Genomic DNA, 24,370 nt, shown 5'->3' on the forward strand with positions numbered 1-24,370 from the left:
CCAAAACCAATATACATGCTACAAAAGCAGTCAATGCAGAAAATAGTGTCTTAGTAATGCCACCGTGCACGATGTCATCCACCGTACTAATTGCACAACGTTGTATACCAGTGCAACAAAAAGAAATCCTGGAACACATGATAGTAGTTGTTGGACTTTGGCGTCACATGGGCATTGTCCCTGGGCTCACGATAATAACCCAGCGATGCTGCATTATTAAACAACATAAAGCTCCGAAAGAAACGGTTAAGAACTGTCTTTGAAAGTCCATGGCCAGCTTTGACTTCATTGTCGACGTTTGCGACATCCATGAAGACCGCAAGATCCTATTTGCCAACAGACTTTTCACACTCACCCAAGCACATATCATATTCCTCATTTCAGTAACGGACGCGCCACTGGATATATATCCAAAGCGTACCGCAGTCATCAGTAGTGTGTATAAAGGTACATTATGTGTACAATATTGTGTACCAACGCGATAGGAAAGAACAGTTAAGGGACACAGGTGAAGTCCTTGGACTACCGCATCAAATCGACATTCTCCCTGGGCTCACAATAAAAATCTGGCGATGCCGCATTATTGAACAACATAAAGGTTCTAAAAACCAGCCGCATAATGAGGACAGCTTTTAAAAGGCCATCTCTGGTCATGCTTATAAACAAGTGAAGGATAGAGTTGAATTGAAAGTAAATTGGAAGCAAATCGAAAGTGAGGCTTCCAGCCAAAGAGAAGAATGAGTGACGGACGGGCACGGTCCTAGGACCCAATATCGACAGACTGGGCACAATACGCATATCGGTAACTGTGCTGCTACCGAACCTGTGGTGGCATTGAATATGGAACTTGCTGCTTGAGATGTCGAATAGCGCCCCTTGTAAGTGACCTGGGAGTCGCAGGTGCTAATTGCCAATTCTTAATCAGTATGACTGAGTGCTGCTCACATTACCGAATACAGATGACAACGATGATACCCACATCCCTCTTTTAATGATTGAACACTAAGGGGACATCTTCCCTAAGCTAAGGACGTGATTCGGATACACCAGTTCGAATGCCGAGTGTTTGAAATGGACCGACTCTTGCGGTTTCCAACACGCCCCAAGAGCTAAGATCCCGATGCAACTGACCATCCTGATGAGCAGGGAGACCAAGGCTATCTCTTGCTCCTCACAACTTTTAACCCATCTCGGCGATCGAATCCCGGGTGCCTAGCTTATTGGACGATTGGACCAACCTGGTTGTCGGCAAAGCGAGGACGAAAATGAAACCAGGGGGAATTCTGGATGGATTTAGCCTGTTGTCTAATTTGTCTTATAAGACGAGAGGGTAAAAGATTTCGCAGAATATGAAGCCAATGCACTAGAGGAACCTTCCACTTGTGACGTGTTGGAAGTATTGATGGTGATCATGGCATTCCCTCGACTTGCAGTAAACCGAAATGTGTAGGGTTTGTCGTTGAAGAAACGAAATTTAGATAACTTCTGTAGCATTCTACAAATCTCCGTCTTCCTGTCTCGACCACTTCATACAAACCTGGGCTTCATTCCTACCAGCATCAAGGATCGTCGAGTAGTGTTGAGGATACCACGTCGACGATAGCGCGCGCATATTCACAACATCATTCAGCTACCTTCCGCCAGGTTTTCCTCAACTCAGTTGTGTTTAGTAGGGAGAGTCTGACAAGCACATTTTGCCTTCACTGATCTGGACAACTTATTCCGAGTCTCAGTGTTCAAGAGGTCCGACTGTCATGTGCCTTAAGACAAACCGAGCTGCGGATATACCAGTGCCGAGACCGATCAGAGAAAGTCCTGGACTCATTCGCCTCTGCGGAAATGGACTCTTCAAAGATAGCGATAGATTCACTGTCCGTGCACAAAACTTGCGCCGGCGGACTGATCCGGGCGTGCAATTTCTCTGAGAGGGTGAGAATATTCTATGTTCCCCCTATCTGCATATTACACTTAAAAATGACATCAAGATCTTTATCAACGTCGTGTGGACTGGCCATGTGGGTCCGTGAGAGAATCGAATATCGCTCGCTCATTTAACCGCAGGTGGACTGTCTCCAAACCCTTGGAAGTGCAAGCAACGGCTTTATACCGACGCCGTATCTTTCTACAACCTCTACTGTAACTAGTAGCCTCGCCGATTATGAAACACGAAGCATGGAAATGGGGTTTTGTTACGCGACATGAGTGACCTACTCGATCCCTATGAGGGTTTTAGCTACCAGTCTGCTTACTCTTCCTTAACTCCGAATGTAATTCCCAGCTCCAGTACGGTCGCAAATGGGCATGCTAGGTCAGTTCCAAATGCAGACGTGCTCGATAAGCCAGAGTGGTCTTAATAGCACGAGGATTGTACCAAGCGCACGTCAGCATCGTGGAATAAGAGCACTGCATACGGAGTATATCTACCAGGAATTGTTAATCAAAGCGACGGAAGCATCTAGGACTAGCGACCTAGTCAACCCTGCGCCCAGATTACTAGCAATGCCAACCCGAAGATTCCCGATGGGCAAAGCATCTCCTGATGCGAAGAGAATGCGAAGGTCCGATGATCGGTTCAATTTGTGAAAAGACATCTATGATCAGTGTTAATGGGATACTATTCTCTTCAGTAGAACAGTGCCAGCCAGCCCCTAAACACCACTGAAGGAATTTACTGCGTCCGACTGGAAGTATACAAGGTCTATGAACGTAAATAAATTATCTAGACTAGACTAGTCCAGGAGGGAGACTTCCCACGATGTAGGAGCCAGGCGTGGCAAGTCACCACGTGCGAGCCACGTGCGAGAATTATACCAAGTTCAGACCTGGAGATGTCGACGCGAAAGCCCTAGATGATAGGGGGAAGTTTGCCCCGTCTCACCGTGGCGAATTCTGGGCCAACGATCGGCTTTCGGCTCGCTTAAAGTCTGGGGCAAAGGTGCCGGATTCCCGCGCGTAGATAGAAATCAGTCCGTCCGAGGAATTGACGCGAAACTTGCATCTCACACAGAAACACGCCTGGTGTCCAGATTTACTCCTCTCGCCGACGTCCTCTCCGCGGGAGGGTCACTTCTCGGGTTCAAAATGGAAAAGAACCAGGCACGATATAGGTCTAGGGCAAGGCTTTTGAACCGGGAAAGAGTTTAGACTTTGTCGGCTGTGATTTTACCGAGAGAGGACCCATATTTTCATTATTCTAGCTCTATTGGATGACCCGGAGATGGAACCAGCTATCAATCCTTTCCCTCGTGTCTGAGTGGCTGCTGGAATTTATTTCGACAAAACGTATTTGCAAACCAATTCTAGAATAGAGTTAGAATGCATTCTTATCTTGCCAAGAGGCCCCACACAGATGCAGCGACGTCGGATTGCCGAGTCTGCATCCCTAAGACATCCGTAAAGTTCCATTTGCAAATTCCGAGACGACTCGGAGGCTGTCCTCATCGTGGCATCGCGTAGCAGTAGTAGCTAACCGAGTTTGACAGAAGCTGTCTCTTAGCTTACTTCCTAGGCAATTAAAATGTGGTCTTATCTCCCCCTGTTCCCTTCTTTCTTATCTTTGAATCACACCCAGTTGAGTAAGGGTGAGCGATTCAATGACTTGCAGCATCATGAAGCCGTATCTCCCTGAATACGAGGGGCATGAGCCGCAAAGTGGTTTGACCCCTGCGATTGCTCCATTCGCCGGACGACTAGGAGGGAACCAGGATTTTGTAGTAGATCGCAGCGATCCGCGCAATGATAAGGTCCTGGAGAAGGTGCCTGACGCGGCACCATGGATGACGCTGAGCGAAATCTTTGACCTCCGCGGGTTTTTAAGTTTGGATCTGTGGAAGTTTGCTTGTCTGGAATGTATCGGTGCGTTGAATGTTATCTTGGACCCTTGCAAGTAGTGGGCATTGACTAACTTGGGGTCCCATTGCAGCCAGCATGATGAATGTCTTCATCTCCGCATGGGTCACTCTGCATCCTCCCGCTGCCGTCGAAGCCCCAAAAACCGAAGTTGGGATCTACCACACGTTAACCTTCTTTTCGCCCTTGTTCGGCGGCATCACGAATCTTCTGCTGACGCCACTGCTCATTTATACTTTTGCGCCATCGAGTGGCGGCCACATCAGTCCCACCATCACTCTAGCCACGTTGTTCGCACGGATTATCTCGTTCCCTCGGGCAATCTTATATCTGGCCGGCCAGACCCTTGGGGGCGCGCTAGCGGGATTCGCCATTCACACGGCCTACGGATCCCGGGAATTCACCGTCGGAGGTTGCCATGTGGACACCACCTTGGTGCCGGTCAACGCCGCCCTCATTATCGAATTCTTTGCTTGCTTAGTGTTGATCTTTCTCGCGTTTGGCGTAGCGCTGGATCCTCGTCAGGCTAAGATCTTTGGGCATGCCGCGGGGCCATGGCTAGTTGGTGTCGTACTGGGAGTGGTCTGTTGGGCAACTGCCTTCACGCGGCCGGGTTATATTGGAGCTAGTAAGCTGGACCCCAGAGGATCCCAAAGGCAAGGATAGCGCTAACATGTTGATCAGGTCTCAACCCAGCACGTTGTTTTGGCGTTTATGTCGCATCGGAGTTCCCCGGTTATCATTGGGTTCATTGGGTATGTTCAACTCCGGTTATTATTATTAGTCTCTTGATACTGATATGGAATTTACAGGTGGCTCCTCTCGCTGCGGCCGTAGCTCATGGTCTTGTGTATCTTATTGATCCTCTCTGGAGTGATCCCCGTTAATATGTATATAATATAATCTTGTATATAGTACTAAGCATTTCCATACCGCTTTTCCCGTTTTCCTTTCTCTTTTTTTTTTTTTTTTTTCCCCTGGGGTAAATTCAGACAAATCCGGGGTAGTAGCGGTGCATCTAATAAGTCAACTACACCTGGTGTGTTTCGAAACCTCAAATCGGTCCTCCTCAAGTTGCCTACTAACCTGACGTTCAAGACCCAAAATACATACTCGGGCCACCTGTTGGGTTTCTTGACTTGGAATATTTCCTGCAGGCTCGTGATTTCTTTTTTCTTCCCTCCTGGGTAGATCGACAGCGTAAACATGCTAGAGGAACAGACTCAACTAAATCGTTCGTCCAGGATTCTAGAGACAGGCCAACCTCCTGCAAGAAATCCAGCGGATCCCTTTGTCTTGCTGGATTCTTTTTTTAGATTAGAGCCCAATGCCAAGAATCCAATGGGATCCTCATTCGTCAACCTCAGTATCGCAAGTGGATCCATTCGAGGCTTGGGGAGGAAGGATAGGATACGAATACGAGCATCAAAGCCACATGGTAGCCTGATCAACAGGAACTTCCTTATTTTCGTATATCTCATTGTTGTAGTGTAACTGATGCGCATCTCACTCAATATCACGTACATGCAAAGAACATTTGGACCTTGTTTTTAGCAAGTTGTTACGGCTTACAGTGGGGTAATAATTAATCCAAAAGCTGCATCGCGATGTCATCCGCTGCGAATCCAAACATACCAGGGACCGATTGCCCGTTAGAAGACAACCCACCCAGCTACTCTGCTGCGATTCAATCCACCGAACCTTCGCCTGGACTACTTGTGCCAGGGTCCGGAATATATACTACGGTGGGACGAAGTCGATACCATGGCTCCACATCTTCCCTAGCCCTGAGCCACTCTGATAGAGACACCAACGAAGGGAAACGCAGACTACTCCTGATCTACATTCACGGATTCATTGGATCCGAAGATAGCTTCCATCACTTTCCCAAACATGTTCATGATCTTTTAACGATATCGCTCAGTAAGACCCACGTGGTTTATACGAAGATCTATCCTCGGTATAAGACTCGAGGACCCGTGCATATAGCCCGAGACAATTTTAGCCAATGGTAAGATAACCTGGAAAGTACATTTAACCTTATTTTGAGAAATACTGAATATCCCCAGGCTTTTGCCGCATGAAGCTCCAGATTTAGATGTTATTCTCTTAGGTCACAGTCTGGGAGGCATCGTCGCCGCAGAGGCTGCACTGATGCCAGCACAGTCGGCAACTGGGCGTGTGACGGACAAGGAACTTAACCATCGAATATTGGGACTTGTCAACTTTGATGTGCCTTTCTTTGGGCTTCATCCCCGCGTGGTGACCACTGGAATTGGAAGACTCTTCCGCCACAAACCGGACGAAACAAGCCGCACCACCGATTCAGTTACGACGATGAACGAGGGCATCAGTAGTCCAGACACGACATTCAACCCAGCCTTCCAGAATGATGTGAAACTAACGCGATGGACTGGTTGGGATGGTGCATGGCATTTCATTTCGAAGTATTCACATCACTTATCGAGGTCCATTCTGCAATATGCTTATTCGTATTATGACCACGCCGGATGTATGAATAACTACCCTGAGCTGTTCAAAAGGCATAAGCGATTGATGAAGCTGGAGGCCATCGATGAGCTTAACCAGAAGGAGTTGGCACAGAGCCGACGTGCTGCACGAGTCCGATTCGTGAATTACTTCACTAAGAGTACGGGGATAGTGCGAGCAGATGGGACAGACAAGACACCCGGAGCACACATAGTCAAGGATGAGAGCCTACATGAGTCAGATTACCAGCAAAGCTTGGAGAATGCAACGAATATGCTCGAAGTGGACTATGCACACGACCATTCCCGGAGGAAATCGGCGCCACCTTGCTCAGTTGATGCCGCTGGATTGCTGGGGAACAAGAATGTCATGCGTCCTAGATCAAGCGGTGCACAGCATTCATCATTGCAGTCAGAGCCCTCTGTAGCGGCAGTTGAGGAAAGTACCGGATCGGATGGCCAAGATGAGAACACTAGAGTGGGCCGTGAGAGTTCTAATCAGTCCCAGGAAGCTCGTCGCCAGTTCTGCTACCTTCCGAAAGATGCATACCGCGGCAGAGAGCACCTGTGGATTCCAGTGCATATGGAGGGCATAGATGAGATCACGGCTCACCAGTCAATGTTTCTTCCACAGGGTACATACTATGACAAGCTTGTTGGAGATACGGTAGCGCTCATTGAACGCTGGATAAGCGACGATCTGACGAAACGAGCTATTTTGAACGGTGATTACAGTAAATAGACTTGCTCTGAAGTTATTGTCAGCTATTGTTAGATACCCCTATGCAATTGATACCTTTTTAATCCGGCTCCCTGTGCTCTTTATTGTTTCCCTCCTTCTATTTTTTCTCACTTGTTTTAACTCGCTATATGTATATAACACCTCTTGACCTAGTGTTGAAGTCGTAGAACCTCAGGAGATAGGCCGAGAATAAACATTACTGCGGCGACTCCAAATGCGACAAGGGGAGGATGATGATTCCATTTTTGTTTCACCTCATAACAAAAATAACTACGTTTTAAAAACTTAACAAGAATCGTATAATCACGCCTGGGTAGGAGGAGCAGCACCCTCGGCAAAGACATCATTGACTCCTGTCACCACCCCAAGATTGCCGTCCCGATTAACTCCCAGCCATTCTCGGAGCTGAGGACTCAGGGTCTTCTTCGTCTCCTCCGACAGCCCAACACCCCAGTTCACTTGGCCTCTCAAGAAGGGGGCATTGTAAGCCCCGAACAAAAGCGCCCGCTCTTTATCCTGAGTGACATTGCAACCGGACGTGTGCCAGAGACGCCCATCCATCACGATGATTGACCCAGCCTTAGCCTCGAATGGCACCAGGAGCTTCCTCGCCTCCTCCTCAGGGGGCACCTCTGCCTTAGTCTTCCAATGATGGCTACCAGGGATGTATAAGGTGGCACCGTTTTCGTAGTAAACATCATGCAGACACCAGATCACGTTCAAACCCCATGTCGACAACCAAGGATCGGGGCACTGTAGGGAGAGATCGGAGTGTAGACCCATTGACTTGGATCCGGGCAGTGCGATGTTCGCTGTGAAGTTGGAGACAAGGAAGTTTTGGCCCAATGCGGATTGAACCATCTCCACAGCGACAGGGTGCGAGATGAGCTCGCGGAAGATAGGGTCCAGTTCCATCAGGTAGAATATACGGACATTGCTGGAGTTGGGGTCTAGCCAGTCCAGGTAGGTTGGATCGCCTCGTTGTTCACTCTCTTCCTTCGCCTTCCAAAGGCGATCGACGACCTCCTTTGTTTTCTCGGGATCGATCACGTCGGGGACGACGGCCCATCCATCCTGTTTGAATTTGGCTTTGGCTTCTGCCAGCTGTTGGGCACTCACGGTACTGGCCGCCATGACTTATGTGATGGTAATAGGGTAAAGAACTTGTAGGAAAAAGGAAAATGAATATTGAATCTTACAGGGAAAGGAAAACGGCCAAGGATGAAGTAATTGTGGGTCGTCAAAATAATTAACAGCGTGACTATGCGTTGAACGCAGCAGGCATCCCGTTCAAATGCCGATAATGCTAGTGAAGGGCTAGGCCTAAAGATAAGCCAAGACGGTTGCTACACAGTACTAGTAGTGAGTGGAGAGAGAAGAGGCGTGAAGCGGTTCAAGACATGGTATCAAAGCTTGAGTTAACAAACTCGGGACTGTGACGAATACGTCCGCATGCATAATGTGGAACAGCATTACTTTGAAAATGATTGGACGTCTATCGTGTAGCTGTCCTAATAAAGCCTCCTCCAAGTCCAGGGGTATGACTAGGCCCATGCCCGGCACTGTCACTTACATGCCAAGTCATTAGAAACTGGATTATGTCTGCCGGACCGTCAAATTATCTCGGGGATCGTTCGGCTTGTGGGGATGACATGCAATAAAGTACATAGAAGGAGTGGCCGGACATTATCCGTTTGTTGACACAGCCCTGGAAACATTACCGCAGCGAATCGCATGGGCATTCATTGTGCCCGAATCACCCAGAGCATGGAGTATCCAGTTCCTTCTAGGCTCCTCTACGGTTCAAGACACACTGGTGGAACCCAAGTCTATACATGAGTTAGACTTAAGAGTATAAATCTTAATAACACCCCATGACTAGAGGCTGACTTTATTTATCAATCCCAGCCTCGCCAAACGTTACTAGCATGCATCCTTACAACGGTGGCGGCCAAGGCTGCGGGGAGAAGATTTAGTGACACAGGATTGTGGATTCAGTGAGGCTGACGATGGTCTAGTGCATCCTTTTGGAACATTGATACGATAACTGGTGGACCTAGGGTGGATTTGCAGCCTTATCAGACCATATTAAGCTCCACCTCGCCCAGGATCTTGATCCATCAATACAGTATTTTTGTATGTGAACCAAGTGATTTTCAGGTAATACTATTAGACAGGTCACAGATGACTGTGGATGATCAGTGAGGTGGCCACCTACGGGGCTCGGTCTTTCTTCTACAAGTAGGGTTCGTGTTCGAGAGACAATATGCAAGAAAAGCTAGGCCACTGAATAGGCAACATCTCGGCAAGTATAGTGTTCCTGTATCCCTTGGAAGCATCTTCATTAAAGACCGTTAATAGTGTCCATTACACCAGGTCGATTGTCTTTCATATACCCCCTAAACGATTGGTCCGCTCATTGCCCGTTCAGGAAGATGGGATCAGCCGTCACTTAAAATACTATGTAGATGCATGGGTGTGCAGATCGTCTCCCACAGAAGTTAGCCAGCCGTTACAAATCTCTGTCCCGTCTTCTAAGGACGGCAAAGTTCCGAGTCTGCTATTGTTGCACGCACGGGGAGGCCGGATGAGGTCCGCGAATATCCCGTGTGGACCCTATCTAGGAAACAACTCCAATGAAAATAACACACCAAGTGGGGTTTGTGGATGAAGTTGAGAATGTCGACAAAAATCAATGACAGAAATAAAATCCCCACAGCATTGTTTCTAGCGAAAGTACTCCTTCTATCGTTACTTTGCAATAGTTGACTAAGTTGCACCTCTGCGGCAAGTTGATCTCACAACCGCACTTAGGACACTTCGGCTTTCAGATCGCTTCTCTGCGGATGGTAACTCACCAGAGTATGTATGGTATTTGATCGAGTTGATTCTATCCCAGCATTACGAAGACTCGAACCCAAATCTGACGCTTGGGTTCAACCCCAGAGACTTGGGACGTACCGACATACATACAGTATGAAGTAGTGAACAACCTCCGTTTGCATTATAATGCCTTTGTCTTCCTTTCATTCCAAGCCATTATTTGAACATGTAATTCAATAGAAAAGAGGGCTATCGTAAAGCACGTAAGCGCCTTCACCCCCGAGATGTGCCGGATCTGTGTCTCGTAATTTAGGAGCCGTCTTTTGTTTATTAATATGTGATCTAAAATCCTTCGGTAGTGAACTTGGGAGCAGTAAGCGTGAGAATAATTTGAGACCAGTCCTCTCGCTGGTAGTTCACCTCCGTTGAATTCCTTGGGCGAGGCATAGTGGGCATAGAGACTATTACTACCCTATCAGAATAGAGGCAACAAAAGCCTCAGTAAATAAGTCAGGTGAAACTGAAGTACCTTTTAAAAGGGGCATTTGCGCGCTAAAGCTTTTGACAGGACGGTACAGTCAACCAAGCCCGAGAAGCTCCACTTCATCGATGATCCAACCCTAGTTGGTCCACTCTCCTATGCAGGATCAAATGCCGACAGGACGTGAAAAATGAGCGGGAAACGAGGAGAGAAAATGAAGCCAGGCGAACAAAAGAAGCAAAGAGAGGCCCATGGTTGTTCAACATTATATCTGAGGGTGCGACTCATGGGGGCTTCCTGATGGTAAGACCTTCATGGAATGGGGATCAACGAGAACTTGCAGCCCGTGACATGGGCAGTGTCGATGCCATTCGTAGTCATCACCAGCTTGTCCTGTATCCTTCGAATATACTCTCGGCTTTGCCTCTCCAAATCTTTCGGCGCCGATGACTGGTTTATGGTAGCTGCGAGTGTTAGTTCTCTTCCTTTCGTTTCAAGACTGAGCGCTGACAGTAGTAGATAACATGGCTTGCCACTCAAGGCATCTTGGGGCAGATGATCATGTTCGGGGGAGGAAAGTAAGTCGATCGTTCTAGAGGGCAGTTGTTTGCCATACTCACAATCCCTCTCTGTATGATAGACAGGATAAAGACGTTCCACCTGAAAACTTGCTAAAGATTGTGACTGTAAGTCACCCCTAATTGGCCGTCTGTCCCATTCGCTTACCCATCTGAAAGCTTCTCTTCGTCATTGAATTCGTGTATATCTTCTGCCAATGGCTGATCAAGATGTCCTTTTTGACCTTCTATCTTCGGGTATTGAGCATCTCGCCATTGTACAAAAAGACCGTATATGGAGTGATGGTCTTTACATCGGCGCAGACCTTAGCCGTTCTACTTTTTTACGGTCTGCAATGTCTTCCGTTGGATGCCTTCTTCCACCCGGAGGCTCATCCGAATGCGAAGTGTATTCCCACAGCGGTGACGTTGTACTTTCCTGCAAGCATGGTGAGCCGAAGGATATCCGTATAAGTTGCCCGCCAGTCTCCGAGTTCTAATAGCATCGCACCTCTTAGAACGTCTTAACCGATCTCCTCATCTATATTCTGCCGATTTATCCCCTATGGACTCTACAGATGTCTGCACGACGACGAGTGGGACTGATTGCCTGTTTTACTGTCGGTGGGAGCACTATTCTGGTGTCCCTTCTCCGCTTCATCGTGCTTGTACAGCTGGCCAGCGGCTCCAGAACCTTTTACGTCTACGGCTCCGTTGCTATCGTCACAACAATTGAGCTCTGCACAGCGATCATGACAGCTAATATGCCCTCCCTCCGATCGGTCTGGAGGACACATGTTTCGGGAACCTTGTACGGCTCGAGCGGTCGGAAGCCATCTTCGTACGAACTGGGAACGACTTCCAAAGCCCGCGGAAATCGGAAGATAATCAAAAGCAGCATTGTGCAGAGACTGAAACAAGGCACTACCAATGTTTCACACGCGGACTCGGAGGAGGAGCTTTGCCGCAATGGCGGGGACATTGTTGTCAGCACTCAGGTCAATGTGAGCAGTGTAGCCGATCCCAGTGTGAATAGTCCGCGATTACCTCCCTCATACTACAAGCTCAGGTAGACTTGATAGCGGCTAATACAATGGTGCTATTTTGGGCGATAGATAGTAAGAGGCACCCAGACCGGGAAACTGGGGGTCTTAAGGGAACCCGGACCTCGAACTTGTAGCAATCGGATTGTTCTGCTCAGCGATGTACCATGCATAATGGGTTCAATAACCACTGTAACACTCCTGAAACAGCCCTTGTGGGTGTGTCCTACGCTTGAAAGGCATGCCGACAAACATTGAGAACTGTGTGGACGTTGGGTACAGCGGTCAAGGTCGAAAGGACATAGTCTCAGAGGTGGCGTCTTGAAGATTAACGATCGATTATATATGTCCGGAGACTCCTGATTCTCCAAGGGTTGCATTCCTACTATGGATGTGTTCGGACAAAAGTGATCGTCGCATGCATCGGTTAATAGGGAAAAGGGCTACCCGAGGGTCAATGCAACCATCTCTGTCTCCGCACTTCAAAAAGGGAATTGAAATCCTGTCGAGTTCAGTCCAATCAATCAGATGATGTGATATTGATCAGGGTTACAGCGAGATGTCTCACTATATCTGCCCCTGAATCAAATCGGGTCCACCAATCGGCGAATCTGCATATCAGCGGGATGTGAAGCCGAAGTGCGCTTAGGCAGGTAGGACACTGGCTTCATTTCCCCTCAGGAAAACTACCCTAATTGAACCCAGCCATGATGTCAAGTGCGGCCTGGGGGGAAATTCAAACCCCCATCGTCCGGGAAGGTATATTTGAATGTGGCATGCGCTCCAAGCGATGAAGGTAAAAATGCCTACTTCGCCGCCATCTGCGCAATGGGGTTGTTACGCTTTTATACGTCGTTGGCACTGATCTCTGCCTCGGCCTTCCTGGTCCAGGGTCAGAGTGATGATTTAGGCCTAGCGAATGGCTATACGAACCTGAAGACCGACAACTTCGACCTCCAGCTTGTTACGGATGCCCAGATCCTGGCATCCCTCAAGTCATCCGGGTCATCATTTGACTTCTTACCGTCGGATTACTTGCCATACCGAGCAGCCAACGGTCAGTACCATATCGGAGACATCACCTTCCGGTATCGCGCGGTGGGGGATAAAGAATGGACTGCCGGTGATTCCTCACAGGCTCGAGCCGCTGTAAAGTCGCTTGACGCCAATGCGCTCGCCGCGGCCGATATAACATCAACTTTGCCTAGCAGCTCGGCTCTACAAATTGTTCGCCAATGGTTGGACATCGAGGGCGACTTGGGGCTGAGCTTCACCCTCACGAACAAGGGTAACAGTAGCATAGAAATCGGCAGCCTGGGCTTCCCGATTGAGTCCAACAGTATCTTTACTAATCGCACGGCGGATGAAGTTACAGCACAATGTTCCCTTGTGGACCCTTACATCGGACTGGATGCCGGCTATCTACAATTCACTCCAACTTCCGGACAGGGTCCAGCCTTGATTATCACCCCGTTGGTCAATACGAGTACACCGTTCGAAGCCTGGCGCAACCTCGACGAGGCATCTGACCAGTACACTGGGTACGGTAGCCAGACATTCGAAGGGTTCTATGAGTGGCAGACCCATTCAAAGGCATATGCTGAGAAGGAATGGGCTGAGGTGAATCCATGGAATGAGCCAACCGCGCGGAGCCTCAAACCCGGCGAATCCACCACGGTGGGCCTTCGCTTCTCCGTGGTCAAGGATGGAGTGCGTGGAATTCAAAAGGCTATCCAGGGGACAAATACCCCCTTGACGATAGGCACAGGATACGTCGTTCCCCGCGATCTGACGGCACGGTTGTTCGTCTTTCACTCGGCCAATGTCTCCAAGATCGTATCCGACAACAATGCCTTCGACATTGCACGCCCTTCATCCAACTCGGTCTCCCTTTCCCCCACTGAATCAGCCTGGGGACGGACCAAAGTCACCATCTCCTACGCGGACGGAAAAGTTCAGACAGTCCATTACTTTATCACGGACACGGCCCCGGATGTGATCTCCAAGTTAGGTGAATTCTCCACTACTGCCATGTGGTTTGATGACGAGACGGACGCCTTTGGTCGGGCACCCTCTGTGATCACGTATGACGAGGCCACCAAAGCACAAGTTCTTCAAGAGGCGCGTGTTTGGATTGCGGGACTGATGGACGAAGGCGGCGCCATATTCCTCGCTTCCACGATGAAAGAGCACGGTCTTCCCAACGCGGCGGAGGTCGCGAAGCTGGAAGAATTTGCGTCCAACGTGCTTTTCGGCACCATTCAAAACACCGATTTTACGGTTCGTAAGAGCGTCTTCTACTACGATCCAGATCAACTGCCGGATTATGAGTACAGCAGCAGTATCGACTGGGGAAACTGGTGGTCTTGGAATAAGGAAGCTTCATACGCCACCGATCGTGCGTATGACTATATTCACGTTATTGGAGCATACTGGTCATTGTATCGTGCCGGCCGTGACAACCCGGCGCTTCTCAAGGTACACCCATGGCAATGGTACCTGGGCCAGGCGTACAATACGACCGTAACATGCTTTGCGACAAACTCTGCCGGGGACGGCCTGGTGGGTTACTCGCGCCTGGGCCTCATGGGAGAGACCGTTGTCGGGGAGCTCCTGGCAGACCTGCAACGTGAAGGCTGGAAGGAAGAAGCGGACGCGGTAGAGGCAGCCATGAAACTACGCGCCGAAGCGTGGGACTTGCAATCGGAACCCTTTGGAAGTGAAATGGCGTGGGATTGCACGGGCCAGGAGGGTGTCTATTACTGGAGCAAGTAAGTCGTTCTTCTCCCCCCAGTTTGCGCAGGAATTCCTCGCGACACCTTGCTCGGAAACTAACATTGGCGATGAGCAAAGTTATTTCAATCTCACGCAAACAAGGACGAAGACCGTCAATAACATTTTGGGCCTTATGCCAACGGTATCGCATTGGGGTTGGAATGGGAACGCCCGGCGTTACTGGGACTTCATGTAAGTTTCGGTTCTCCAATCCGTCTTGCCATTACTGAAATCGTTTAGCTATGCCGGGAAGCTTCAGCGCATTGAACGCATGATTCATCATTATGGTTCCAGCCTCAACGCATTACCCCTTCTCGCTGAGTTTCGACAAAACCCGACCGATACGTATCTTCTCCGAGTTGGGTACGGTGGAATCATTGGCCCATTAAGCAATATTCGGGAGGACGGCTCAATGTACAACGCGTTCCACTCATTTCCCGACACTCTCAAGGGCGACGATTATTCCGGAGACTACGGTCCTAGCTTCCTTGGAATGATGCTGGGTGCTGGTACATACGTCGTGGATGACCCTGACGTCGGCCTCATCGCATACGGTGGTAATCTGTTAGTGGAGAGCGAGACGGTGACTGTGCAACCGCGTGATGCTGTCCGGCGACGTGTCTATATTGCGTCAATGGGCGTCTACGTCACGATAAGTGCCGGCCAAATCGAAGAGTTCTCGTTTTCCGCAACTCAGCCAAACTCATTGGAACTGAGCATTGTCGCAGGGACATCCAATGCGACCACGGCGATTGTATGGGTTGAGAATCCTGGTACAAAAGACGCGTATGCAGTAACGACCAGCGGGGAACAGAGGAGGGGAGGTGTGGCGGTTGAGCTATCGGGTGGCTCCGTGACTGTCACGGTGGCCAGGCAGTAGATCTAACCGAGAGGTTTGCTGTGTTGTAAGCTTTACAAGATAATGAAGTAGCTTTGGAGAACAATCACACTGGATAGCCTCCTCTCCCATCTATCGCTGCGCGCATATGTTGCGTCTCGTAGCTCTATGCTCAGCATTGGCCGTACGATCATAGTAGCACTAACAGTGAGTCCCTAACGACAGCAATCGATAGCTTCTCGAACACCGTATGGTTTCCGCTCGGGGATGGAGTAGGTGGCCGGAATTCCTGGCGAAGTGTTACCGGAGCCTCGTCACGGTCGCAATCTGAAGACATTCGGTCTTCGGTGGAATGTCGGCGTTTCTAAAATTCCTCTCTGCCTGAGGCAACAGGCGCACGGTGCACCGCCACTTGTCGCTGCCACAAACAAACAAAAAGTCACGCCTCAACAAGATAGCAAAGGAAACACAAATTTATATTTACTAGTTTGATGAGATTACGCGCTTTACCATAGTATGTGTCCCAGATACGACTCTTGAAGCAGCGCAATCGAGTTGTTACAGCATCCAAACATATGGAGGAGTCCTTCAGTGACTATACTCGGATATATATTTTGTAGCACAAAGCCATAGTGCTCCATGGATTGTTGTTAACGTTATGCGGATAATAGACTGGAGCATACCTCACCCTTGGTAGCTGTTCCATCTGTTTGGATTTCTTGAATCGCTGGTCCTATCTAACCCTCTTTATGGTCGCTTTTGACTTATATCCCATATCACGCCAGGGAGAAATTTCACGAGGATTTTATTGGTGGATTTGGAAAAGGCCGAACTCCAGAGATGAAATTGAGACTTGCAGAGGTTTGTTTCATGACTCGGTTAGTACCTGGCGCTGTCGGTTAATTTGTTCCTCTTCTTCTCTATCCTTCTCGGAGGTCACTCCGTGTGAACTAATAGGTAGAAGCTGTGGTATAAAGTTTGGAACTACTAGTCAAAATGTCAGACCAAAGGCACGGCTTCTAACGCCTCAAACAGCATGCGTTCGCTGCTGATCAAGTTGTCGTTTTATGCGGCTGCCGTGACAGCACAGGTAGATAGCTCTTCACCGTTCTCGTTTACTGCAAATGGCAACCCAATTTTATCCAATGGGTCGTGGTACTCTGGGGATCCTGCCCCGTTGGTCGTCAATGAAACGCTGTATATCATAACCGGACATGACAGCGCACCCCCGGATGAGAATACCTTCGTGATGAACCAATGGGGGATATTCGCCTCATCGTCCGCAAAGCCAGAGGGGGGTACATGGACGTTGTATCCCGACGTCGCCGACCCTCGGACAGTGTTTGCGTGGGCCGAATCCGGCAGCGCGTATGCTGCGCAAGTTGTCCAGGGTCCTGATAGCCGATTCTACTTGTACGCTCCGGTGACCCAGGCCGATAGCGCCAATGAAGATGCATTTGCCATCGGCGTGGCCGTCTCGGACTCTCCAATGGGCCCTTTCCAGGATGCTCATCCCTCGGGCCCGATCATCTCCCAGTCGGTCCCACCCCCCGGCAATACCATCCAGAACATCGATCCGACCGTGCTTGTCGATGACGATGGACAGGTGTACATCTACTTCGGGACTTTTGGGCAGCTGCTTGGCTATAAACTCGACTCGGATATGGTCACAGTGACGTCGAATGTTACGCAAGTGACCAGTCTGACGGGTTACTTTGAGGCGCCCTGGTTAATGAAGCGGCAGGATGTGTACTACATGCTGTTCGCAGCAAATAATGCTGGATCTGATTCACCCTGTACGCCAACCTCCTATCACGCCTGTATAGCCTACGGAACCGCGTCGTCTCCAATGGGCCCCTGGACATTCCAGGCTGTAATTCTCCCGATTGTATCCTCCACTACTTCTCATCCAGGGGCGGTCGAGTGGAATGGTGAATGGTATCTGGTATACCACACGGCCGACGCTGTTGGAGGAGGTCACTTTCGCCGTAGTGTCGCCTTCGATAAGCTCACCTGGGACGATAGTCAAACCCCTGCCAAAATCAATGTTGTGCAACAGACATTCCGGCCTAAGCCGCCAGTCCCGCCTACTTACAATGTCGCCCCCAAAGCGATAGCAAGTTCTGCACGCCCGACGCCAATCCAGTACTGGGTACAGGCCTTGAATGATGGAATCATTCGAGAGAACCCTTTACCACCAGACTACTGGAGCTCCTACGAAGCGACAGACTCCCCCCAAACGAGCACGCTCGTTTATTCCTGGAATGAAACGGTCCAGCTTAATGGCACATCTATGGTTTTCTTTGCTGATCAAGCTGCTGGAGCTAATGAAGGCGTTGCTCCTCCCCAGGAATGGTACATCGAGTACAAGGATGCTTCAGGTACGTGGCAACGGGTTACGAACACCTCGTCGTATCCCCTAGAAGTAACCGACACGCCCGATGTGGTGGCATTCGAGACGGTGGATACTGTCGCAATCCGCGCCATCTTAGTTGCGTCTGGTGCCCAGGGACAATATGCCGGTGTTGGTGTGAAAGAGTGGGAGGCTTTGTCAACCACCCTGCACTAGTATTGAATACAGCTTGTAGTATATTGAACATTAGTGTATATAGTCAAGAACACAGTCTGAAACCATTGGCCAGTGCTATGCCTCCCGGAGTTTGACGTGATACCTCTTACATTGTCATCGTCCAGCGCTGTCATTGATGTGTCTTATCCCTTAATAAATGCTTCGTGGGCATGCCATTTAGGTCTGAAGATCTCATTGGTTGAGTAGCTGGAGCAACGGATGCTCCATGATATCCATGAACCAGTCGCTGTGGAGAACCATTCTATACTTAACATAATCGTACCATATTCATCAGGTACGTAAGAGTTTGCAGCAAATAATAAGAGAAAAGAAATAAAATAAGATGAACTGGACAAGAACTACTGGATGTCGTGGTCATTGTATGAGTTTTGGATAGCCTCAGCCGCTGCTCCTCAATGTAAGCGTTGGTCGGGCACTACTAAGATGGCTAGTGGCCCACTTCAGTGGAGCCTTTTGATAAAGTGCACAGGAATAGATCGGAGTATCTCCTCTCGGGATAACATCCATGTATGTATGTTGTGACGACTAGCCGATGTGAGGGTAGATCGGGAGTGTACATTCCGTACGATGCAAGAGGCGCTGTCATAGTTGCTTGGCAGCACACGCTTATATGAGCGTCCTCCAATAGACTCAAAGCCCTCCAAGTCGACGGTGGAACTAGAGCTCGTTACTCTCGGAGTCGCAGTCTGCTAGGCATCGGGATATTAGACCGTGTTTCATCTAGACATACGTAACAGCTTGTCGGTGGCGTTGGCTATGCTGAGAGATCCCCTAGACTCCTTGAATGAATCACGTCTTTGAGCACACCTCTCCCATCATAGACAATGTGGATAGATTGATATCCACGTTATTAACTATAACAGCGATACCGGGAGAGTCTGCCCCAAGAGGGAGATAACGGGGGCGGGCCCGCTCTCCCATTGGAAGAGCGTATATTAAACGGTAGGTTAAGCTTAAAAGATCAAGCCCGAATCAGTTCTATATTGATGGATCATCCCACAGCGGAAATTGCATGGTTCCTTTAGGTTTTTACATAACTTGGTTGGGGCGGGTGTGGACCAGCCCTAAATGGAACCTCGCGGCAGCAAAATTCTCCGACAGTATCCACGATCATCGCAACGGAGTAACTCTCTCTGTAACCAAGATCGCTGGTGATTCCCTGGCAAACATGTTCTCCTGCTAGTATGCCAGGATAGAATCCCGCTAAATGACTCACCCGCAGGAATTGGTCGTGCTATTCCACCGCCAGGAGAAGTGGTGGAGGCATGAAGGTGACCAATTTTTAATTTACGAGTGCTGGAGCTGCCGCGTCATGCAGTTTCCCCTATCGGACAACCTTGGATTCCACCAATAAACCAGCACAATATGTGCCAGAGAAATACCCATCTACTTGAAACCACCATATCAAGCAGCGTGAGCCCCAATGCCGAACCGACATTTTACCGGCTGGCCGTGGTGGAGTTGTTTCACTGATGCTGACGATCACCTACCCAAACCAACATAGACGCCGGAGGGATCGGCAAGGGCTTCACCATGTACAGTAGCCAATCCATCCGGACAGTGATTCGTTCCTTCATCCTTCTTCCTGGCTTATGGAGGCTGTTCGAGATTAGCCCTCTATCTCCCCACCCACTATGAGACTCCCTAACAAGGCCGAAACAATAACGGTGCTGAAGAAAATCAGGTATAAGAATGAGTTCTGCTGGTCAGAAAGGCTTCTTATTCTCCTTCTCAACGCACGCAATCTCACTTCTGTCATTCTTTGCTTTCCTTTGTTTCCGCTCTTGTCATTCTTTCCTTGATACCATTTCAAATCCCAACGCAAAACTTCCAGGATGAAGTACGCCGCTGTTCTTACGACTGTTGCCGCCCTCGCCTCCCAGGCCTTGGCTGCTGGTGTCTCTGGCACCGCGGAGGGCTTCGCATCTAGCGCTACCGGTGGTGGCAGTGCCACTGCCGTCTACCCCTCTACCACCGATGAGCTGGTCTCCTACCTCGGTGACGATGAGGCCCGTGTGATCGTTCTGAGCAAGACCTTCGACTTCACTAACACTGAGGGTACTACCACGGCCACGGGATGCGCCCCTTGGGGGACTGGCTCCGCCTGCCAGGTGGCCATCAACAAGGATGATTGGTGCACCAACTACGAGTCCAGCGCTCCCTCTGTCTCTGTGACCTAGTAAGTCTGCTACAAGCATGAGATTAAGCATTAGCGTCTCCCTAACACGCACTAGTGACAACGCCGGCTCGCTTGGTATCACTGTCAACTCCAACAAGTCCCTGATTGGTGAGGGCACCAAGGGTGTCATTAAGGGCAAGGGCCTCCGTATCGTCAATGGTGTTGAGAACGTCATTATCCAGTACGTTGGCATCCGTTGTGTTCCTACTTCGAAAGGTAGCAGATATTGACCGTGTCCAGGAACATTGCAGTCACCGATATCAACCCTAAGTACGTCTGGGGTGGTGATGCTATCACTATTAACCAGGCCGATCTTGTCTGGGTTGACCATGTCACCGTATGCTTTCCAGATATCGAAGATTTGCGTGGATAGGAATAAGTTAACTGACAAATGTCATAGACTGCTCGGATTGGTCGCCAGCACTACGTCCTCGGAACTGAGGCCGATAACCGCGTCACCCTCTCCAACAACTACATCGATGGAGAGTCTGACTACTCGGCCACCTGCGACGGCCACCACTACTGGAATGTCTACCTCGACGGCTCCAGTGACAAGGTTACTATGAAGGGTAACTATTTCTACAAGACCAGTGGTCGTGCGCCTAAGGTCCAGGGCAATACCTACCTGCACGCTGTCAACAACTACTGGAACGACAACTCTAACCACGCCTTCGAGATCGGCTCCGGTGGTTACGTCCTTGCTGAGGGTAACACCTTCGCCAGTGTCACCGCCGCCGTCGAGAGCTCCTCTCTCCAGGGTGAGCTCTTCTCCTCCTCCAGCGACGCCGCCACCTGCAGCTCCTACATCGGCCGCGCTTGCAAGGCTAACTCGTTCACCGACTCTGGTGACCTCTCCGGCACCACTGTCGACGTTCTCTCCAAGTTCAAGGGTGAGACCGTTGCCACCGCTGACACCGCCAGCACTGCTCCTGCCTCCAACGCTGGCCAGGGCAACCTGTAAATGGAAACATTTACTGGGATTCACACTGCTCTAGACATTAGTTGCTTGAAGCGGAGGTGGCAGTGATCATGTTACACCGCAGGGGTTGCATGTATTCTACCGAGTAGATTAATGTCTATCTTAGCTTAATTCATACTTTTCTTGAGATACATTCGGGTCAAAGACAAGCAGTGCTTTTAGAGTGCAGTTTAGCTGGATAGTCGGACATTTGGGATGAAAGACTTACGCATGAAGCCCAATTGAACTGTATAAGGTAATATTGGTCACCTCCGACATGAGGAATTCTGATATGTGGTGTGCTTTGCTGGGTAAGATTGTTCGACCAAAACTACACCCCACAGCGCTAACCATGGCGCAATGAGCAGCAAACCCGGCAAGGATACTCACAAGGGGCATCTCTCGATTATACCGGCTAATGGGGTGTTGTATAAGTTTTGGACGTCTTTTCTTTAGACAGGCTATAGACTTGTCAGCTGTGCGGTCTTCATCTACGTTGCCTGTCAGTGTCGTAGCTGAATTCTTGTTGTTTGTCTCCCCTAATCTGGCAACGTAATCAGCATACTTCCCTTGGACTCCATCACGAAGAAGATATTAGCAAGGGTTCAGCGTTCGACTTGGTGCTACACAGTTAGGCTACAATCTGCAAGCCTCCGAGGGGATCTAGATGATCTAGCGTCATAGTAGATTGCGATTCTTTTCTATTTAACATATACTGTGTTTATGGAAAGCGACGGTGGTAAGGAACGGCAGGATTTTCATTCCACCATTAGCCATTGCTAGTTGTTAGAGCTCTCTTCGTTCTCCTCGTTCTTCTGCCGATTACGGGCCGCATTTCCCTCCAAGCCATATAGAACGTCCGCCGACATATTTGGGATTATCATCTCAAATGTATCTCGAACAACGGTATACTGATAATACCCGCAGCGAGCGATCGGCTGGGTTTTCTTAATATCCAGCAATCCATCGGTGAGCACTTCATCAGCAATATGAACCCCGATAACCTTTCCAATGACGATATCGACGGTCCCCATGGGTGGGTTTCCTGGCAGTCTAACCGTCGTGTGGTACTCGCATTCGAACTTCACGGGCGACTCCTTCACCATTGGAACATCCACAAGGGTCGCTTGTTCCTTAGTAATATTGCATAGTTCAAATTCGTCGGTCCCATAAGGGGTCTGTTCGGCCGAGATATTAACCGCTTCACGCAGATCCCAGGTAGCCAGGTTCCAGACAAAAGTTCCAGTTTCTTCAGCGTTCACCACTGTATCCTTGCGCGCGCCAGTAGCGGTCTGATTGGAAGAAAACATCACGTATGGCGGATCAAAAGTCAGGTTATTGAACTGTGAGTAAGGCGCCAGGTTACATTGTCCTTTTTTATTCTTGGTGGAAATCCACCCAATAGGACGAGGAACCACGCAGGCCTAGAGGAGAATCAACGTCAGTTTTGATCATCTCGGTCTATCGCCAGGTATTCTTTTTTTTTTTTTTTTTTTTTTTTTACCTTGAAAGGATCATGGGGGAGGCCATGCTCAGTGACACCGGGTTCGTAAAACATGTTTGTGCAGAAATAATGGAAGGAATATGAAACCGTCGAGTGATCGATTTGGCGCGGGGAAACTTATTTGATTCAAGGGAAGGACACTGTTCTGCTTTATAGGCTGTCAACATGCATGGCATACAGACACAATGATCAGCGGTTCTTATAAGCTTCCTCTAATGGATCTCCACGGATAAAGCGGCAAAGGAGGACTTCATACTCCCTAGAGCGCTGCCTGCCACGGCAGTTGCGATCTATGGTGGAGTAAACGTAGAGTATGTATCGCCTTGGGGCTTCGGGGTGATCGCCGAGCGTCCGAGATCCGAGCCACCGAGTGCATTTGTCCAGCCACCGCATTTACTCTTTACTGGTTGTGGTTCAAGAAAACAAAACTTCACAGAAATACTAATGTGATATTAGCGACGACAATATGCAAACAACTCCTGGTATATCGCAATGAATCTATGCCCAATCAAACCCCGAAAAGCAAATTCTATCATACAAACCAAAGGTCTAGTAGTCTATAACTCTATGCAAATCCCGGAAGGCCCATCTTGTGAACGTAGTCCTCCATGAGCTTGTCCTCCTGGTCAATGAAGGGCTCGACAATGGTCAATCCCCGATCAATCTCCGCCTTCAAACGGTCCCACTCATCGGACTTGCCATCGGCAGTCTCCTGTCGTTGAACGGCAGCACCGTTGGCATGTCCATTTTCCACACCGGTTGCGTGCCCGTTGGCCGCACTCGTGTCCAACAGAGGAGTGTATCCCGCAGCTTCGAACGCATCCTTAGGAGGTACCGTGTACCGACCCTTCTTGAGCACATATTTACTGATCGACACTGCAAGCAGCCTCTTTTTCTGGACCTCACTATCGTCCTGGCCCTTCTTCGATGATCCCTTGCCCGGCTTGAGGAAGTAGGTGATAATATAGATCCACTTCTGGTCGAAACTGGCAACATGCGACTTCACCTCATACTTCATGTAGGCCGGGATCTCTCTCTTGAAGTTGGTATAGACGCTGCCAAGGATGAATCCCAACGGGCCCTTCTTTCCTTCCGACTTCAAGTTCTTCTCCAAGAGCGCGGCTCCTTTCACGACAATATTCGACATCAGAGCGGTACGGGAGACATCGAGGTCGGAGAAATAGGTAGAGTTGGACTTGTGCATGTTGAAGTCGAGTTCCATGATGGGCGCGCGGGAGAAGATGCTAACGGGTTTCAGGATCTCGGTGGAGGGACGAGGGGGTTGTTCGACGGCTGGGGTAATGAGGTAGCCATGTTTGAAGAAGTAGCGGTACACCCGGATCTAGCGTGCTGTCAGTGAATCTGGTTCAATAGAGTCAAATGAAAACGTTTGCAAGTAATAGGATACGTACATGCCACACGATCGGTAGTGTTTTCAGGTTCAGCAGAGCGAAGAAGATGGCAGCGGCTTTCCAGAAGCCGACAGATTGCCAGAGTGAGGAGACAAAGGATTGTACGGCCTCCATGAGGAAGAAATTAAAG

At 49.4% G+C, this 24,370-nt stretch overlaps 10 protein-coding genes across 10 annotated transcripts; 7 read left to right on the forward strand and 3 right to left on the reverse strand.

Moving 5' to 3' along the window:
- Positions 1–3,062: 3,062 nt before the first annotated feature.
- On the forward strand, positions 3,063–4,789 carry BDV27DRAFT_137700 (aquaporin-like protein). Its single transcript, XM_032069049.1, has 4 exons — positions 3,063–3,855; positions 3,923–4,477; positions 4,534–4,604; positions 4,662–4,789. The coding sequence occupies exons 1-4, from the start codon at positions 3,594–3,596 to the stop codon at positions 4,734–4,736; spliced, it is 963 nt and encodes a 320-aa protein (XP_031921532.1). The 5' UTR covers positions 3,063–3,593; the 3' UTR covers positions 4,737–4,789.
- Positions 4,790–5,339: 550 nt separating this feature from the next.
- BDV27DRAFT_69447 (uncharacterized protein) lies at positions 5,340–7,171 on the forward strand. Its single transcript, XM_032077320.1, has 2 exons — positions 5,340–5,860; positions 5,919–7,171. Exons 1-2 carry the CDS (start codon positions 5,457–5,459, stop codon positions 7,078–7,080), a joined length of 1,566 nt encoding a protein of 521 aa, XP_031921533.1. The 5' UTR covers positions 5,340–5,456; the 3' UTR covers positions 7,081–7,171.
- A 43-nt stretch (positions 7,172–7,214) lies between these two features.
- On the reverse strand, positions 7,215–8,241 carry BDV27DRAFT_137704 (phytanoyl-CoA dioxygenase family protein). Its single transcript, XM_032069050.1, has one exon. It carries the CDS (start codon positions 8,212–8,214, stop codon positions 7,384–7,386), a length of 831 nt encoding a protein of 276 aa, XP_031921534.1. The 5' UTR covers positions 8,215–8,241; the 3' UTR covers positions 7,215–7,383.
- Positions 8,242–10,703: 2,462 nt separating this feature from the next.
- BDV27DRAFT_163565 (uncharacterized protein) lies at positions 10,704–12,014 on the forward strand (the record flags this gene model as incomplete). Its single annotated transcript, XM_032073564.1, has 5 exons — positions 10,704–10,856; positions 10,904–10,962; positions 11,025–11,070; positions 11,122–11,391; positions 11,460–12,014. The coding sequence occupies 5 exons, from the start codon at positions 10,704–10,706 to the stop codon at positions 12,012–12,014; spliced, it is 1,083 nt and encodes a 360-aa protein (XP_031921535.1).
- Positions 12,015–12,588: 574 nt separating this feature from the next.
- Positions 12,589–14,895, forward strand: BDV27DRAFT_69462 (uncharacterized protein). The gene has a single exon (XM_032077322.1). The coding sequence runs from the start codon at positions 12,813–12,815 to the stop codon at positions 14,757–14,759; it is 1,947 nt and encodes a 648-aa protein (XP_031921536.1). The 5' UTR covers positions 12,589–12,812; the 3' UTR covers positions 14,760–14,895.
- On the forward strand, positions 14,895–15,713 carry BDV27DRAFT_69452 (uncharacterized protein). Its single transcript, XM_032077321.1, has one exon. The coding sequence runs from the start codon at positions 15,031–15,033 to the stop codon at positions 15,637–15,639; it is 609 nt and encodes a 202-aa protein (XP_031921537.1). The 5' UTR covers positions 14,895–15,030; the 3' UTR covers positions 15,640–15,713.
- A 1,181-nt stretch (positions 15,714–16,894) lies between these two features.
- On the forward strand, positions 16,895–18,214 carry BDV27DRAFT_137711 (glycosyl hydrolase). The gene has a single exon (XM_032069051.1). The coding sequence runs from the start codon at positions 17,087–17,089 to the stop codon at positions 18,164–18,166; it is 1,080 nt and encodes a 359-aa protein (XP_031921538.1). The 5' UTR covers positions 16,895–17,086; the 3' UTR covers positions 18,167–18,214.
- A 1,808-nt stretch (positions 18,215–20,022) lies between these two features.
- Positions 20,023–21,843, forward strand: BDV27DRAFT_169410 (polysaccharide lyase family 1 protein; the record flags this gene model as incomplete). Its single annotated transcript, XM_032075024.1, has 5 exons — positions 20,023–20,366; positions 20,422–20,547; positions 20,607–20,703; positions 20,767–21,323; positions 21,792–21,843. 5 exons carry the CDS (start codon positions 20,023–20,025, stop codon positions 21,841–21,843), a joined length of 1,176 nt encoding a protein of 391 aa, XP_031921539.1.
- Positions 21,844–22,067: 224 nt separating this feature from the next.
- Positions 22,068–23,074, reverse strand: BDV27DRAFT_137713 (flavin reductase family protein). The gene is made up of 2 exons (XM_032069052.1): positions 22,829–23,074; positions 22,068–22,748 (listed from the first exon to the last, which is right to left on the reverse strand). Exons 1-2 carry the CDS (start codon positions 22,880–22,882, stop codon positions 22,104–22,106), a joined length of 699 nt encoding a protein of 232 aa, XP_031921540.1. The 5' UTR covers positions 22,883–23,074; the 3' UTR covers positions 22,068–22,103.
- A 183-nt stretch (positions 23,075–23,257) lies between these two features.
- On the reverse strand, positions 23,258–24,370 carry BDV27DRAFT_137714 (acyl-CoA thioesterase). Its single transcript, XM_032069053.1, has 2 exons — positions 24,241–24,370; positions 23,258–24,170 (listed from the first exon to the last, which is right to left on the reverse strand). The coding sequence occupies exons 1-2, from the start codon at positions 24,352–24,354 to the stop codon at positions 23,394–23,396; spliced, it is 891 nt and encodes a 296-aa protein (XP_031921541.1). The 5' UTR covers positions 24,355–24,370; the 3' UTR covers positions 23,258–23,393.

This window comes from Aspergillus caelatus, assembly GCF_009193585.1.
Source record: "Aspergillus caelatus strain CBS 763.97 unplaced genomic scaffold BDV27scaffold_332, whole genome shotgun sequence".
In the NCBI taxonomy this organism is placed as follows: domain Eukaryota; kingdom Fungi; phylum Ascomycota; class Eurotiomycetes; order Eurotiales; family Aspergillaceae; genus Aspergillus; species Aspergillus caelatus.